General features: G+C 54.5%; 1 protein-coding gene across 1 annotated transcript; it reads left to right on the forward strand.

Moving 5' to 3' along the window:
- Positions 1-237: 237 nt before the first annotated feature.
- MAT1A (methionine adenosyltransferase 1A) lies at positions 238-16,956 on the forward strand. The gene is made up of 9 exons (XM_059899465.1): positions 238-547; positions 4,159-4,236; positions 5,076-5,198; positions 8,032-8,144; positions 8,503-8,646; positions 12,912-13,130; positions 14,284-14,466; positions 14,804-14,937; positions 15,606-16,956. Exons 1-9 carry the CDS (start codon positions 454-456, stop codon positions 15,706-15,708), a joined length of 1,191 nt encoding a protein of 396 aa, XP_059755448.1. The 5' UTR covers positions 238-453; the 3' UTR covers positions 15,709-16,956.
- Positions 16,957-17,540: the final 584 nt, after the last annotated feature.

Genomic DNA, 17,540 nt, shown 5'->3' on the forward strand with positions numbered 1-17,540 from the left:
GCAGAGCTAAAGCAGAGTCCCAGAGGAGCTTCAGTTATGCAGAACCTATACAACCTTCTTTGCCATACAAGCTTAGGGCTTGGGAGATGAGAGCTAAGGGCTGAAATTCCTCAAGGTAAGAAGACCCTCCCCCCCCAGGAAGTGGACTCCTCCAATTTTCTCACATGATTATGCAGGCACTTTCACTTTTCCATATATAGGAGTCACTCAGGAGCAAGCTCTGGCCAGTTGGAGGGAGTGACACATCCCTCTCCAGTCCCTCCCTTCTCATCCCTCCGCACCTTTACTCTCACGTGCGCTCGCAGGCACTTAGGCAGAAGTGAGCCCTGTGGCTCTGCGGAGACGAGCCTGTTGGGTTTAAAGAAGGAAACAAACAAACAGACAGAACCCTCAGGCCAAGTCCCAGCATTAAAATTGTTACCTTGAAGAAGCTGAGTGGAGCAGTGTGAAGAGATGAATGGACCGGTGGATGGCTTGTGTGACCATTCTCTAAGCGAGGAAGGGGCCTTCATGTTCACTTCGGAATCTGTAGGAGAGGGGCACCCGGGTAAGTAGGTGGTCCTGGTTGGATGGTTGACCTGTACCGGGGGGGGTCGCTGTTACTGAAGGCCTGGAAGACGATGTGTGTCAGTAACTATAAGGGATCTTGGCAAGAACAATGTGCAGTATTTTTTTATTCTGTTAATTTGCAGTTTTGTAAAACAGTCACTTGTTATGCAAATAATAGATTGTAAGTTAACGAAGCCGAGGCTCTGTGCCGCAGCCCCCCACCAGCATCTCCTCACAGTGGGACTGTGACAGAGGACACACGGTTGGTTGGATAAACATATCATATGTGTAAAATGTATCATCAGGTATTAACTCTATATATAGAGATTTTTTTTTTGAGTAAAGCTTTATTAATGAGCAGCTTAAGTCAACAGAGAATGTTCCCTCAAGCAAGACCACGGGTCACTAAGTTTTGCATGTAAAGCGTGTGCAGTTTAGAAATGAACGGCAGTGCGTTCTAAATAGGGGCTGAGACAGATCTCTGGAAGAAAATTCCAGCATTTTATTGGGTCTCTGAAAGGTAGGAGGACTGTGATGTGGGGAAACGAGAGAGGCTTCCGTGAAGACCACAATGGGAGCCTCAACTTTCTGGGACAGTGGTTCCCAGGCTTCAGGGTGCATCAGCGTCACCCCATGGGCTTGTTAGAACACAACGTGCTGGGCTCCACCCCCAGAGTTTCTGATTTAGTAGATCTTGGGTGAGGCTCAAGAATTCGCAGTCTTCAGAAGTTCCCAGGCGGTGCTGATGCTGCTGCTGAGGGAGCCACACTTTCAGGACCACTGGTCTAGGAGGACCTTGGGGGCCAGACACACGGATTTATGTATTTAAGCACCTCTTCAAAATTCCCTGGAGTATTTGAAGTTCTTGGTAACTAATCATCACCAAGTCTAACTTTTTTCATCTTCCTCATCCTTGTTCTTTCTCAAAGAGCTTTAACTTTCATACCTCGTGACCCAGCTTTAGATATCTCAGTGCACTGCTCCTTCCATATGCTTCAGCCACTGGTTCTCAGCTGGGGAGGGTGTGCCCTTTTCCTGCAAGGGCATTTTGTAGTGTCTGGAACATTTTGGCTGTCACAGCTGTCGGGGGGCGGGGCGGGCGTGGGGTGAAACTGGCATTTAGTGGATAGAGGCCAGGTGTGCTTCTAAACACCCTGAATGCACAAGACCATCCCCCACAAAGAAGACATTTTCCAGCCCCAAAGGTCAGTATTGCTGTTGAGAAATCTTGGCTTAAACTGAGTTTTGTATGTAACTTAGCTCAGTTCAATGTAAATAGCATCTTTACTTCTGCACGACTTTATGAAGTTTCTAGGTTTACTGTACTCATAATCTCAGATCCATTGCTATGTCTAACATATTCTCGACAGCTCCATGGCGTATGAAAGCCATATACACAGGTTAGGAGATGGCCATAGATAGGATTTGCTCCATGTGGAGGAGGTGGGTGCTTTGTCACACAGTGGCCAGTGGTCCCATTGTACACACAACAATGAGCTCAATGGACAGAGAGTGAAAATTCCAGCCAATCAGTTGGCTGTTCTGTCTACTTAATGGCAGCCCTTCAGTTTGTCTGGTTCTCCTTGCGCTTGCCACTGTAAATTAGCCGTTCACGTTAAGACAGTTTCCTTGGTGGCTTTCTGCTTGTCATTCCAGTGCTGAATTCCTCTCCATCAGAAAGATAAAATTAATGCTTCTTTTTCAACTTCCAAGAAAACCAACTATTGGCTATCTTAAGACTACTAAGTGATATTGATAGAAATTTCGAAAGCCTCAAGAAACAGTTCAGAAAGGACCTCCTAAGGCATTATCTTAGTCTGTGAAGCTGTCTTAATACCCTTGCTCAACTCCAGCTTTATCCCTAATATCCCTTATCCTATTTCCCTGTGTGCATTGGAAACATGTGACCTGTGTCGTCTAAACGAGCAGAGTCATCCATGGTCATTGTGTGAGTGGCTCCTAGGAGGCCTAATGGCTGGGTCTAAAGTGGATATTTGAACAGCAGGAGGCCGTGATTGGTAGGGGGCTGCAGAGGCACGGACTCAGGCAAACCTAGATTTATAACCGGGATCTGCAGGAAGATCGAAAAACTCAAATATATGTTTAGTAGCAGTTTCTGAAGGAAAGATTAGAGAATTCACCTTCAGATTAACTAACATTTTAACTACAGAACTTAATGGGCACTTTCAAAAGCAGAAATGCTTGATTCTGGACCTGCATTCTTAATTTAAAAACTTAAAAAATGACAGGAGGGACACAAGGAAATTTTGGAGGTGATGGATGTTTATTAAACCTTGACTGTGGTGATGGTAACACAAGTATGTACATATGACCAAACTTACCAAATTACATACATTAATTATATGCAGATTTTTATATACCAATTATACCCCAATAAAGCTGGAAAAAAACTTATTAATTTACTAAGAGCAGACTCTATGGGTATTTTTGAACACTAAATGAGATGTAATATGTGTAAATAGATGTCACTTTTTTTCCTGAACTTGTGAACATAACGCCAAAGCAAGAGTGGATTTTTCCACAGTGTCTACATACTCGACCACGGGGAGTCTTTTTTAAAAAATTTATTGATTTGTTTTTATTTTGGGCTGCGTTGGGTCTTCATTGCTGCGCGCGGGCTTTCTCTAGTTGCGGCGAGTGGGGGCTACTCTTCGTTGCGTTGCACGGGCTTCTCATTGTTGTGGCTTCTCTTGTTGCGGAGCACGGGCTCTAGGCGCGTGGGCTTCAGTAGTTGTGGCTCGCGGGCTCTAGAGTGCAGGCTCAGTAGTTGTGACGCACGGGCTTAGTTGCTCCGCAGCATGTGGGATCTTCCCGGGCCAGGGATCAAACCTGTGTCCCCTGCATTGGCAGGCGGATTCTTAACCACTGCGCCACCAGGGAAGCCCTAGACCATAGAGAGTCTTTAAGGCAAATCGTAGAATAAGATGAAATGCCAGCTCATGTTGAACTCTTTGTCAGTCCCGCCTTGATTGAGGAGGTCAAACCCAGCTGTTAGGATATCTGGTTTTCAGGAGGCTGAGTGACGGTGGGAAGGATCTGAGAGCTGCTTGTGGAAGTATTCTGCAAAACAGCAGTGGCAGTAATGTGCAGAGGTTCTCTTACAGGATTCTTACAGGTGTAGTCCCAGAACCGGGTGTGGTATTTTCTACACAGCGCACTGCATCTTATGGAACCAGCGGTACAATGTGTCTGTCCCATCCTAGTCTGCCTCTTGGCACCTAGTCTTACTGATGTCATCAGTTAGTGTTTTAACTTCTGTTTCTAGGACTTTTCTAGATGTTAGAATTAAAGGGAATATGCTGAGGAATGAGATACTTTTTAGTTAGAAGAATATGCGTGCTTGTGTGTGTGTGTGTGAATTGCTTTTTTGGGGGGAATTCTATGACTTTATATAATATACATCATCCAATATTAAGGCAGAAGTGGGAAGAAATAAAAATTTCGAAAAAATTATAATTTCTTATATTTAAAAAGTGTCCTCTTAGGTAGATTTGATATGTAAACTGACGAAATATCTAATTATTTTAACATTTCAGTTTGCTAGGCTTAATATTCCTGTGATTCTTACACACGTTCATTCTTGTCCAGATAAGATCTGTGACCAGATCAGCGATGCAGTGCTGGATGCGCATCTCAAGCAGGACCCCAGTGCCAAGGTGGCCTGTGGTAAGAAACGCTGATCCCTCCTGCTGGAGACCTGAGTGGGCTGAGCTTGAAACCTTTGCCTGTGTTGAAGCTTTCAGCATAGCAGAGAGCCGGGGACTTCAGAGCCTGGAGGGCTCCAGGGGTGATAGGTCTAGCCCCCTCACTTTACTGAGGGAGATCTTGGGTGCAGCTTAATCAGGGTCTTGGCCAAGGTAATGGGGTAGGGGTCCCGGCGTGGAGATCAGAGCCCCGATCTCCTCACGGTCAGCACCCTGTCCTTTCTGCTGCACAGACCCACCCTTCCCTCTCCAGGGCCACCCTAGCCCCCAGAATGAGCACTGTGGGGACCTGTGCCCCTCTGAGGGTGGACTTCACCCTGACATCTTTACAAATAACCTGCCTTGATTCTCTGCTCAGGACCCCACACCTAAAGCCTGCAGTGGAGTTTTAGCAGTAAGGGGGCAGGAGAGGCCTCACGTATGTTGGCTGCATTCTACATTCTTTATGACCGCATACAGCCAGTGTCTCATTCTAATCCACACAGCAGTCTTATGATTATCTTCATTCAACAGCTGAGGCTGAATAAGTAGTTCAAGGTCAGGCAAGTATGCAATAGTAAGTGCGAGGTATGAAAACTCAGGTGTGACCAATTCTTTCCGAGCTGCAGTTCTCCGGGTGGCCTGTGAAGATGGTCAGCACTTGTGCCAGGATTTACTCTCCTTATTAGCGTCATGATTTTTCCTTCTGGAGTCCATTCCTTGTGCGGTTCCTTGCGTGTCTCTTTCTCAGCACTGTGAGAGGTCCAGGTGTGGAGCCCCCGTCGCCAGCACGTGGCCACTAACCTGTCTCCTTCCCTTCAGAGACGGTGTGTAAGACGGGCATGGTGCTGCTGTGCGGGGAGATCACCTCCATGGCCATGGTGGACTACCAGCGGGTGGTGCGGGACACCATCAAGCACATCGGCTACGACGACTCAGCCAAGGGTGAGGCCAGGGCCCCCAGGGCTGAGTCCCTCCTGAGGCTCTCCGTCTCCTGGAAGAGCAGATACCTCCCGGGGGAAGAACGCTCCTAGGCCCGCCTGCCAGGGTCCAGGGCTCACAGCCTCTGGCACAACAGTGTGGCAGCCCAGGTGGATCAGCCCCTGTCCAGCCATGGCTGACTCTGGTCTTGTTTATGGTCCTGCCATCTCGGAAGAGGAAGAAGCTCCCAGTACAAGGAGCTGCCCTCTGTTGGGGACGTGTCCTCTGCCGGGCTCTGGGGCTGGTCTCTGTGTGCATCTTCCTACCTAACTGTTCGAGGAACTCTGCTCTGCTCCTTATGCAGATGAGGAAGTTGAAGCTTCCATATGTCAGTAACTTGTGTAAGGTGACACGGTCAGTAAGTGGCTGCCCCACCCCCCCGGTTGGGACTCCTGCACTTTCGACTTAAGTTATGCTGCTTCCCCACACAGACAAAGAAGAAGGTGACTCAGTCCAGAACGGGTGCCAAAAGCAGGCAGAGGAGACAGGCTGGCCCAGGGTAGCTCCATTGCCAGGCAGCGTGGGAGCCTACAACCCAGCGAAGGGACCCAGGCCCTGGCGGGAGTTGAGGAGGAGCCCTGTGATGGGGTGGGGGTGAGAGCTGGAGAGAACTGAGGGCCCTGAAGCAGACTCCCACACCTGGGACTGGGCAGGCTGGGAAAGGGCCCAGCCTGGAGGGTGTGAAAGGACAGGGTGCGAGGGCCAGATCCTAGGGCCAGTGTGCACTACGTTCTACTTATTGGTTGTTTGGGCTGACGTGTGGCATCTTTGTGGGTCAGGGCAGGCTGGGGTGACGTGCACGCATCTCCGTAAGTGAGAGAGGCTCTCTCTGCGTGTGGGCGCGGACACGCAGAAGCTCAGTGCAGCCACCTCCTGGCTCGCCCAAAGGGCTCACTTGAGCACACGAAAGCTTTGGGGGTGTATCAAGAATCGCTGGGAGGAAACCAGTGAGTACAGGTTGGTTCTCCCAGCCAGCATGTGGGGTGTCCGCGGAGGAGACGCGTCGTCCCAGAGCAGCAGCCTCCGGACACGTTACCACGCAGAGCCTTCGCCCTGTTCTACCAGGAAGAGCCGACTTGTTTATGTACATTTAGACCTTATTCAAGAGCGAACCTTGCTCTGCGTTAGGCAGCAGGAACGTTTCGCCGGAGGTATAACGTCCCCTGGAAAGGGAGGAGCGGGAGCGAGCCCCCCTCTGCCTGTCAGTGCGCCTGCACCAAGCGGGCCAGCAGGCTGCGGGCTGGGCTGCAGTCACAAGGCCCCAGGCTAGTGGCTCCCCCTGCTCTTTGCTGCACAGTTGCTGGGCTCACTGCCCTTTCCAAGCCCTCCTCCTCTCCCCTTAGTCCCCTGAACTCTGTTCTCCTGAATCACTTGGAGCCTTTAATTTTCAGCGCTAAGAAGATTTATTATTTAGACCCGGAGTGATGAGTTGAGTCCTTGGCAGCTAAAGATTGTTCCCTAAAGGTTGTTCCTTGGTTTGTGCCTTCAGAAACCTGCACTGCAAACAGGGGCTGCAGAGGACAGAGGTGGCCTGATGGCTCCTGAGTTGGGGGCACTGCCTGGCATTAGTGATACAGTACGAGGTGCCCGGCGGCCAGTCGGAGGCAGAGTGTGCAGTGAAGAGCTGCGGGGGTGGGGGGGACCATCCAAGGACGTTTTCGGAGAGCTAGATGGACTTGTGGAGGGGGATGGGAGGCAGAGGAGGAGAATCCTAGGCAGAGAGCCCTAGTGGAGGTGGAAAAGGAGGTCATGTTTAAGACTAAGCCTGAGTTCCTGTTGGCTGAGAGCTCTCAGCTGGGAAGGCCTGGCTGGAGCTGAGCAGTTTCCGGTTTACTTCCTTTGGCAGTAGGTCCCCACTTGAAGCATGAACATAAACAATAGATTGAACCTAGGCTTTTTTGTGGTTTTGTTTGTTTTAATAAGCCCATTCTGGCCACATGGGTAGGAGGACAGACTGGAAAGGGTGACAGTCATCTTGCCACTGATACGTGTCCCTGTGGTGCGGCCTCTGCGTTTTAGCTCCTCATTTGTGTCCGTCCTGAAGCTGAGCCCAGTGAGGACGAGTGTCGGGGAGATTGTGCTGTCTGCCCAGCGGCTCCCTCTCAGGGCTCCTTGGCCTGGGCTGCTGCTACCCAAGACTCCATGTCCCAGGCCCCAGCCCGCTGTCCCCACCCTGGGGCGGACCGGCCTCCATCTCTGTGCTTGAGCTTTGGGGATGGCCTGAAGGGGCCTCGGCCTCCAGAGGTGTGGTTTTTCCATTTTGCTCCAGGCCTCAGGCACATCTCGGGCTCAGGGGACTCTGGCTCTGGGAGTGTCTCTGGATAGTTCACATGCACCGTATTGTTCAGTATATTTGATGCTTGGGTTTGGCGTATGCCTGGGCTTCTGAGCGGCAGTGTTGAAAGGGCCCTTGATGTTCATTCAGTGCAGTGATTTTCCACCTGGGTCCTGGGAGGTGCCTCTGGGAGAGGCAAAGGGGGCAGGGCCGTGAGTCACCCACCTGCCCTTCAGCCAGGGCAACTGTAGCTGTTATTTGGTCTTCATACTGCTGCTCTGTGTAGGATATATATTTTTAATCAAGGTGTAATTTAATACACTGTGGAGGATTTTTTTTGACTAAAGAGTTGCACGTGCTAGGATGGGAAGGATACTGACGTTCCCCGTCCTGGGCCTCAGCTCTGAGCCCAGACGGATGGTAGATCTGACCACCCACGCCGCTAAATGCCCTGTCGTGCGCCGAGCAGTCCCCCAGGAGCTCCAGCCTCCCTCTGCTCAGGCCTGCTCTCCTTGTGCCTAGGCTTTGACTTCAAGACCTGCAACGTGCTGGTGGCTTTGGAGCAGCAGTCCCCGGATATTGCCCAGTGTGTCCATCTGGACAGAAACGAAGAGGATGTCGGTGCCGGAGATCAGGTCACTAAATGCTGAGCGTTGGCCCTGCGTCAGGACGGCAGTGCAGTGTGCTCTGTGTGAGGGGCTAGCTGGGGAAGTTCACGCGTAATGGACTGAATGCACTGTGGGGTAGACCCCCCCGCCCCCATGCCTGGAGTGAGTCACCCCTTCTTCAGGGTAGCGACTTGAGGGCAGGGAGGGCTGGGGGACACCCGATGTGGGCTTGTCTCCCCTTCTAGAGTGTTGAGTTCGGGGACCACGTCTTCCCCTCCACGAGTGCCCAGTGCAAAAGTTGCATACCCGCGAGGATGGAGGGCCAGTGGGGCTTTAGGTTTGAGGAGCGTTGTAGCCTGTGGTCTGAAGCAGGTGTCCGCTGCAGGGCCTGATGTTCGGCTACGCCACAGACGAGACGGAGGAGTGCATGCCCCTCACCATCATCCTGGCGCACAGACTCAACGCCCGCATGGCGGAACTGCGGCGCTCGGGGCAGCTCCCCTGGCTGCGGCCCGACTCCAAGACGCAGGTGAGCCCCTGCCCTCCACCCCCCCGTGGGGCTCCAGACACGTGCCTCAAACACCACCCCCCTTCCTCTTGATTCTGATCGTTGTTAAGATCCAAACGTTCCGTCTGGGCATTCAAAGAATTGTTGATTCTGAAAAGAACTATTTATTTCAAAAATCTTCAGCTCCAGATCTTTTCTCCCCTGCCCCCAACATTTTATTATGAAAAATTTCAAAAAACACAGAAAAATGAAAAGAGCGGTTCTAGGTTTTCAGTGGGGGGGCTTTCTTAGTATAAGTTGACTCTAGTAATATGATTCCCCAATTCCTGCCACAAACCTCCTCTGTAACAGTTTTCAGACTTTCCGTCGCTGCCTATCAGGTCTCCACATCTTGAGCAAACCTTGAACACACCGTGAACAAGTACCGTCTGCAGCTCGCTATGGCCCTTTCGCTTTGTTTCTCATGAAAAGGCTTTGCCGATTCTGACTCTCTGTGGCAAGCCGCCCTGGCCCCTGTGCTCCCTGCGGTGATGAAATCTGCACCGAAGTCTGCATTTGAAGGCCGGTGGTGATGCAAGTGTTGCCACACGCAGAGGCGGCCTGTCTGCCTTCTCTCCCCGCATCCTGACGGCCCCGATGGCCGCTTTCCTCAAGGCTTCCTTCCCCAGCTCTTCTTCCACACTCCAGCGGGGTCTTGGCACTTCCTCTTCCACGCTCTTTCCTCCTGCCCACGCTTGTGAATCCAGCTTTCACCTCTGCACACTCCGCTTCCAAATCTCCCACCTGCAGGTCTAACTGAATCACCAGCCCCGTTTCTCATTCACCCTGCAAGCACACGGGCCCCGGGAGCTCTCCTCAGCTGAAGGAGTGCGATGCAGCCCACCTTTCCCCGGCCCTGTCTGTCTCCACTCTACCTGGGCTCCCGTTTTCCCTCTAGCGCATCCCTTCTGCTCCAGCCCCATTTCCCAGGCCAGGCCCAGGAACAGTGCTGTGTCCTCCCAAAGGTTCTCCCTCCCTGGAAACTTCAGTTAATTCCCTTTGGGCTTCACTTTTAATTTCCTTGTATCTGCTCAGAATTGTCTGCAGCTTTCTGCTTCCTTCCTACTTGTTGTTCTGGTATTTAACGCCTTGTATGGTCTTCCAGCTTTACCTTCTTCTGTCCCCACCCCCAGTCCTTGCTTAAACCATATCCTTTCACTCATGTTCCCCTTTTTTTCTCGGTGCTTTGCACCTGTGCTCCCACACTTCGCCTTCCTTGGAAGCTTTCTCTGGTCCCCCCCTGTCCGTCAGTGGCCAGCGTGGTTCCCACCTCCTCATGATCTTCCCTGACCACCCTCAGGTGGGACCTCCTCTTGACCCCGCACTTGGAATTTGGCTCACGTGGTTTTATAGTTCAGCGCGGTGCACGCGACTCGTCCCGTTACTCCAGCTTCACAGAGGTGCATCCTTCTCACCCCAAGTGTAAGGCCACACAAGGCAGAAGTTGCAGATCGGCTGTACCTGGGGCAAGGGAGTACCTCTGTGGCCTAAAAGAAACCCTCCCTTGGGACTTCTGGTGTTACCCACATGACCCCCAAGGTGAGAAGTGGAATCCTGAGCATCCCTCAGGTGTTCTTTGAGGCTGTGGGCAGGAGAGCTAAAATGTGTAGATTGTGATGGTACCAAAAGAAAAGAGCCCTCCCCGTCCTGTGCCAGAGCTGTGCTGTGATGGGAAGCAGGTTGGAGATTCACAGAAAAGGAAATCCTAGAACAGGAATGGGAGGAAGTAAGTGGACTGACTCGGGTTTCCTTCTCGCTGCCTGAGGGTAAGGACTGGAGGGTCTGCCTACTGGACCCGCTGAAATAGGAAAGGCCTCCTGTATTTGCTCAGTAATAGAAGGTTTCTGAGTCCAGAAGGCAGTGAGGGAGGGAGGGGAGGATGGGCTCTTCCAGGCTTTCCCTTCTTGCAAGGAGACACTGAATTCTCTTACAAGTGCTACTTTGGGTACCAAAGTCGGCCTCACTCCCCTGCCGCAGGCAGGCCCTGAGCCAGCGGGCATCAGAGAGGGTGCGGGGGTCTGCTGACGGAGCCGCTCCCTGAGGCCCTCGGCCGGCCTCTGCGAGGCTGCTGCGCCGGGATGGGCACCCTGCCAGGAACAATGTCTGGGCCTTCTCCTCTATACCTTACTGGTAAAGGATTTTCATCATCTACCCAGAGTGTTGACTGTGAACAGGATGAACCTTTCCACCTGAACAAATTCTTGCTGCTGATACTGAGAACTGAGTGGCAGTACGGATGGCTATTTTTGTACCTGGCCAGAGTTGTGTTTTCCACGGTGTACTTTTCCCCACATCTTGCTGACGTGATGAGATAAGAGCGATGCTTGGGGCGCTTTGCTCTGCCACAGCTCTGCTTGGGGTTTGTGGCAGAGCAGGGGAGTCCGGTAGCAGTGGAGATGGGCCTCAGCAGCTGCGCGGGATAGGAGCCTTCTCCTGAGGCCAGATGCAGCAGGTCTGGTCCCAGAGCCGCCACAGGGCCTCCCATCTGGAGCCTGCCAAGCCCCCAACTCCAGCTCCCTGTCACAGGGCCCTGTGTGCATGCAGCCCGGCATTAAAGGGCTGCTCTCAGAGCACAGGGGTGTGCCTCTGCCCATCTCACCAGGATCAGGCATCGTGGGGTCAGGGCTCTTTCTCTTCCTTCTTCTGGATCCCACCCTATGGCTCTTTGGACCAGGCAGGACATAGAGTTTGATACACGTCCCATGTTTGATGGATATCTGAGGGGCCTTTGGGCAGGCCGGGACCTCGCCTCAGGCATAGCCCCAGGAGCCACTGTTTGCTGCCCTGTGGTCCTGTCAAGGCCCTTGGTGTGGGGAGCAGTCATGTGCCTGCCGGCCAGTGTCCCTACCAGACCATCCAGCATAGCTGCACTCCTGCAGGCGCACAGCCCCTCTGGGCACTGCCCTTGTGGGTCCATGCTGCCTCGGGTAGCGACGGGACCTGTGGCTCCAGCCTTGAGGGTCTTGGGTGACGACCTTGTGCTGGGCAGAGCCGCAGGCACCAGGCCGCACAGCGCAAGGTCACAGCCCACCTTTGCTGGCTGTGTGATCTTGACCAGAGTATTTATGTTCTGGAACCTCAGCTTTCTTGTCTTTAAAGTGGGGCTGTTAATAGCTGCTCACAGCTTTTGGCATGGCTTGTCACGTACAGTACACACTCAGTCAATTGCTGGCTTCTCTTTTCTTTTCCCAGCCTCATCTGCCATCCTCACCATCCCTTTCCCTCTCGCTCTGTAAGCCCAGGGTGCCCAGGCTGCTCTCCTTCGTCACCGGACAGATCAGGCTGTGATGTCGGGCTCTCGCACTCCCTGATGTATTGGTAGAGGACAGAGTGCAAAAGCATTTTCTCTGTGCTGCTCTGGGCGTGACACAAGCTTTGGGGGCAGGCAGAGCAGTGTTTGGCTCTTGGGCTTTTCACTGACTGGCGTGTGACTTCCGGGAAGTTGTTTCACTTCTCAGAGCCTGGTCTTTCTCATTTGTAAAGTGGAGACAGTAATGCTGATCTTGCTGGGATGGTTTAAATATTCATCAATAATACATAGAGTGGGCACAGAACTGACCCACGCTGGAGGGAGTGAACCCCAGCTCTGTCCCTGTGGCCTGCCCTGCGAGGCAGCTGCAGGCAGGATCCTTCCCTCCACGCGCTCTCTGCTTTTCCTTGCTTTTGTCCAAACACACAGAGGCTGGTAACCCAGAGCTTGCTGCTCCCTCTAGCTCAGTCTCCCTGGCTCGAGTCCCTCTCACCCTGTCCCTCCAGCAGGCAAGGCCCCTGGCCCCATATGCTGCCAGAGCTCCTCCACTGAGGGGGCCGGGGCAGTGGGCATGTGGCCTGTGGACTCCTGTGTTCCTTGGTGGGAGCCGGGGTGTCTTGGTCCTGGGCCACGGAGGGTCAAGACCGGGCTTTGGCAGAGGGACATTTGCTGGCACCCAGAAGCCTCTGAGGTAGGAGGAGTGGAGTCTAGTGGGTCACAGAGCGGAAACTCTGTGACACCTGAGTCTCCAAGTGGCACTGATTGTGGTCACAGGTGGGAATAGCTTGTGCCTCATGCCCAGTCATCTCACAGCGCCAGGCAGTTATTCAGTTTAAGAACGTGTCAGATGAACTTTCCTGAAGGCCCTTTGAGGACAGGAGGTCCCTCTGGCTCCTGGGAGCCCTGCCTGCCTTCTGGGCACCTGCGCCTGGCAGCGATGTGTCCTCAGCTCAGGGCAGGGCCTCACGACGTTTCCTCCCTCCCTGCCTCCCGCCAGGTGACAGTGCAGTACACGCAGGACAGCGGCGCGGTCATCCCCGTGCGCATCCACACCATCGTCATCTCCGTGCAGCACAACGAAGACATAACGCTGGAGGACATGCGCAGGGCCCTGAAGGAGCAGGTGATCAGGGCCGTGGTGCCGGCCCAGTACCTGGACGAGGACACCATCTACCACCTGCAGCCCAGCGGGCGGTTTGTCATCGGAGGCCCCCAGGTGCGTCCTCGGCTCTGAATGAGGCCCTGACTTTGCTTACCTCCCTGAGTGCAAAGGCCACAGGAGGGTGGTGGCTTTGTGTGGCTCGGCCAGGTAGGTCTGGCCCTGGACGAAATGTGAAGTCAGCTCGTTCTGTGAAGCCTGCTGTGCGCCCTTGAGTACAGGAGGAATTGGGGACATGTCCCCAGGAGGCTCCCCCTCAGTGCTGCCTGGCCCTCCCCCCTCGAGACGTCTCATACGTGTCCAGCTGCCACCTGACCCTACCTGGGGCTAACTCACCATCATGGGCACTGAGCTTGCCTGGGTGGCGCTTCCTGGGTCTTGGCCACACATGACCTGCAGCTCTCGTGGGCACCAAGGTGGGGCTGTGTTTTAGATGGGGACACGGGGCTGCCCCTTTCTCCTGTGCAGCCGGCGTGAGTAGTTGGAGAGTTCCCTAGCCCCTCTGAGAGGCTGCTGACCAGTGCCGCGGCACCTCCCTGTGGACGTGTTGCCACAAAGTGGAGCCCCCAGGTTGGGTCCTATAGCCAAAGTAGCGCAGAAACCCAGGGTGAAAGGAAGGCACAGCTCACTGTGTTTTCCTGCTGGACTTCTCAGGGCCTCGGCATGCTGCTGTGAACTGTGGATCTCTAAGTGGGGTAGGGGGGGATGGTATAGTATGCAGACTTTCCCCGCATCATTTAACATAGAAACATAGAGGACCCCCCCCCCGCCCCCAAACGTCTTTGTTGACAGAGATGCACAGAGCAGACACTTGAGGAAATGGGCAACTTAATGTTTGCCGGGTGGCACCAGCTGGGGCACAGCCCGGGGTGTATTTGTCACAGCGCGGTTTCCTCCTGCACTTGGATTTCTCCGTTATGATTGACTCCTACAAACAAAGGCTTTACGAGCGGGCTGTGACCCCAGCTGGCCCATCTTTTGCCCTTTCTGACGAGGCTCTGACAGGTGACCTGACTTCTGTGACTAGTCAGTGATTAAACTGGGATTAGAGCCCGGGGTTTCTGGCTGACTCGCAGCCAAGGGGTCTTTGGAACGTGTGTCCCCAGAAGCTTCAGGGACCGCCTGCAAGTTGTGGTCCAGCGGCCACTGCAGTGCTTTGGCCGCCCCCTCCTCCCACATCCTCCCTCTGTGTCTTCCTTTCCCTCTGCAGGGGGATGCGGGCGTCACTGGCCGTAAGATCATTGTGGACACCTATGGCGGCTGGGGGGCGCACGGCGGGGGCGCCTTCTCCGGGAAGGACTACACCAAGGTGGACCGCTCGGCCGCGTACGCTGCCCGCTGGGTGGCCAAGTCCCTGGTGAAGGCGGGGCTCTGCCGGAGAGTGCTTGTGCAGGTGGGTCGGACCCCACGCCGCTCGGACCCCCAGGTCTACCCTGAGTAAGGGCACCCTGGCCTAGGGGAAGGCCCACACTTTGCCAGAGGATGCGACTCTGTGTGTGTCGTGTTGGGCTCTGTGGCCGGTGCCCTGCAAACCTGGGAGCGGGAAAACAAGTCTTCAGGCAGCGAGGCACGTACAGAAACCTCCCACCGTGAAGATGGCAGGGATTTCTAGGCAGATGGGGGGCTGTGGGAACGTGTTGGGCAGGGCGTGTGTGGTTTCAGCGTCCCCTCCCTGAGGATGTCAGGGTCTCTGCAAGGGGCCTGTCCTTGACCCTGGACTCTTCTGGAAGGTGTCCTATGCCATTGGTGTGGCCGAGCCACTGTCCATTTCCATCTTCACCTACGGAACCTCCCAGAAGACAGAGAAAGAGCTGCTGGATGTGGTCAACAAGAACTTTGACCTTCGGCCTGGCGTCATCGTCAGGTAAAAGGACCACCCCCTCTGTTGGGCAGGACCCTCTTCCCTCACCCGGCACTCAGCTCATTGGAAAGGGAAGCAGAAGGAAGGATGTTCAGCCTCCAAGAAGCAGGAGGGGCTTCAGGCTCTTGGTCCAGCACAGTGCAAACCCCAAATACAGGATGTCTGGTTTTCAGGTTGAAGGCGGCTGGGTTGGGTCCCTGCTGGCCCAGCAGACACTGACCGCAGGGGGGCCATCTTTGAGCAGGTGGGGGATCTTAGGAAAATAATTACAAGGCCCGTTGGCTGGGAATTTAGTCGGCAAGTCCAGCCCCACCTGCTCTCGTTTCTGCTGCCACCCCTGCTGCCTGGAGCTTGGCAGTGTTGATGTCGGTCTGGGCCAGGTGAGTGGAGTGGAGAGTAGGCCAGAGTTCAAATCCTTGGTTCCTGGTGCATTTGTGTGATCAGTCGGGCTGTCCCTGAACCCTGAGCCTGTTTCCTAAGCACCATTGGCAGTCACCTCGTAAGACGTGGCGTGGCAGAGACAGAACACTTAACGGGCAGTTGTTCTCGGGTGGGTAACACCACCCACACAGACCGTCGTAGTCTCTTAATCGCTCCTGTGCCCAAATTCAGAGAAGGAAACTCTGCTCCTTTTCCATTAGAAATGACCTTTTTTTCTGCTGAACATGCAGGGACTTGGATTTGAAGAAGCCCATCTACCAGAAGACGGCATGCTATGGCCATTTCGGAAGAAGCGAGTTCCCCTGGGAAGTTCCGAAAAAGCTTGTGTTTTAGTGCCGGTGGGACCGGGCCTGGCCGCACCGTGGAGGCATCTGGGTGGAACAGAGCCGTGTTCCTCTCCTCTAGGACCCCAACTCTCAGATCTCCCGGACCCCGGGCTGGGCCTTGCCCACCCACTGCCGCTCCCCCTGGCAAAGCCAGGCCCCTCTGATTTAGCAGGAGGAGGGGGCCTCCTGGTGCCAGGCTCAGATCTCCTCGTGAGGATAGTCACGAGGTTCCCCTGCCTCTCCCTCAGACCAAGGCGATGCGAATTTAGTGGAAATCCCACCCGTGTCGGCAGTCAATCCCCTCGCTCACCTTCCCCCACGGCCTGGACGCTGACCAGCCCCTGCCTCCCTGGCGTGTGCCGAGGGCAGCACACGGCACAGATCTCAGGGCTCCGTGTGGGCCTGGGTGTGCCGGGGCTGCCCCTCACGTCTGCGGCCGTGCGGTCAGCGTCCTGAGCCCAGGCCTTCCAGAGGCCCTCCCAGGCTGGGCTTGTGGCAGGGGTGAGAGCGTCTAGTGTGTAAGGGACCGAGCTACTCGCTGATCTCATTTCTTCTTCACTGCAACACAGTGAGGTGACACCCTGTGTTACCTGCATGTGTAGATGGGGAAGCCGAAGTAGCTTTCACAGGGCCCCACAGCTGCGTGGGTCAGGGCCTAGATGTGAGAGCGGGGGCCCATACACCGTGTCTCCCACCGCCAGCCCCCCCACCATCTCATGCCAGAGACAGGGCTGAGCAATGACCAAGCGGATTGAGATGAGGCTGTGACCTCTGTCCTGAAGACCTGAGGTTGCTGGGAATTAGGGGATTAACCCCTTGGGGAGCCCTGGGCCATGATCTGCAGAGTCAGGACAGAACCAGAGGGGTGTTTCCTTTGCCTCTTTCATTTCAGAAGACAGTTCGGGGTGCGCTGGCTATCCTGGCCCACGGGGCTGGGCTGGAGTTGGGAATTAAGAGGCAACGGTATAATCCCAGCCCCTGACCACTCAGGGACATGCAGGGCTGGACCTGTGGCCCCCGGGGGTAAGGGTCCAAGGCCAGTCCTGTCCCATTGGGCTTCCTAGAGCAGGAGCAGGAGCTTGTCCCGTAAACAAGGGATGGAACCCTGTGTCCTCCACGGCTTTCTCTCTCTCTGGCCCCTTTGTAACCCCTGCAGTCTGAGTGCTGTTGGAATAAGTGGGTGAGCCCTTCAGACCCCCCTTTCCAGAGAGGACAGCCCTAAGGCCCGAATATCAAATGTTAAATGGTGACTCAAGTGGCAGGGCTTGACCCCTAACGGGAGATAAGTCAGTCAGGATGTCATGAGATTTCTGCCTTTACCAGGCAGCCTCTGGGGGCAGCTCTACCCCTGAGGTCCTGGGTGGTCCTTTGCGCACCAGGGTCTTGGAAGCTGCACATTCCCAACCTTTCCATCTGTGGCTGGCACCCACTCCCCCCAACCCCCTTCCTCAACCTGGGCCTCTGACAGCTGCACTTCTACCTTCTCCCCAGCTCCCCAGACCACAGGCTCAGGTAGGGGCCTCCATGGGCTTCCGGAGAACGCTGGGGACTGGGCTTCTTTCTGGGGCACCCGGTGCTGGATCTGGCTGGGAGACGCAGCCCAGGAAGCCTCATCTGGGTGGCAGATGGCCGGCAGCTGGGCTCTAGGCCTGAAGCACAAAGACCCTTGGCTTTCTCTTCCCCTCGGGGAAAAGGCAGCTGTTCAGGGCAGAAAAAGAAGCCCAGATCTCCATAAAAACCTAGAGCTGGTGTGTGATACGGAAGCTCAAGTCTCTCTCAGGGCTCCAGGTCACCCAGGAAGCCTTGAGTTTCTTTCGGGAAAGGGAGGCTCAGCTTTGC

Source organism: Balaenoptera ricei, chromosome 16, assembly GCF_028023285.1.
Source record: "Balaenoptera ricei isolate mBalRic1 chromosome 16, mBalRic1.hap2, whole genome shotgun sequence".
Classification (NCBI taxonomy): domain Eukaryota; kingdom Metazoa; phylum Chordata; class Mammalia; order Artiodactyla; family Balaenopteridae; genus Balaenoptera; species Balaenoptera ricei.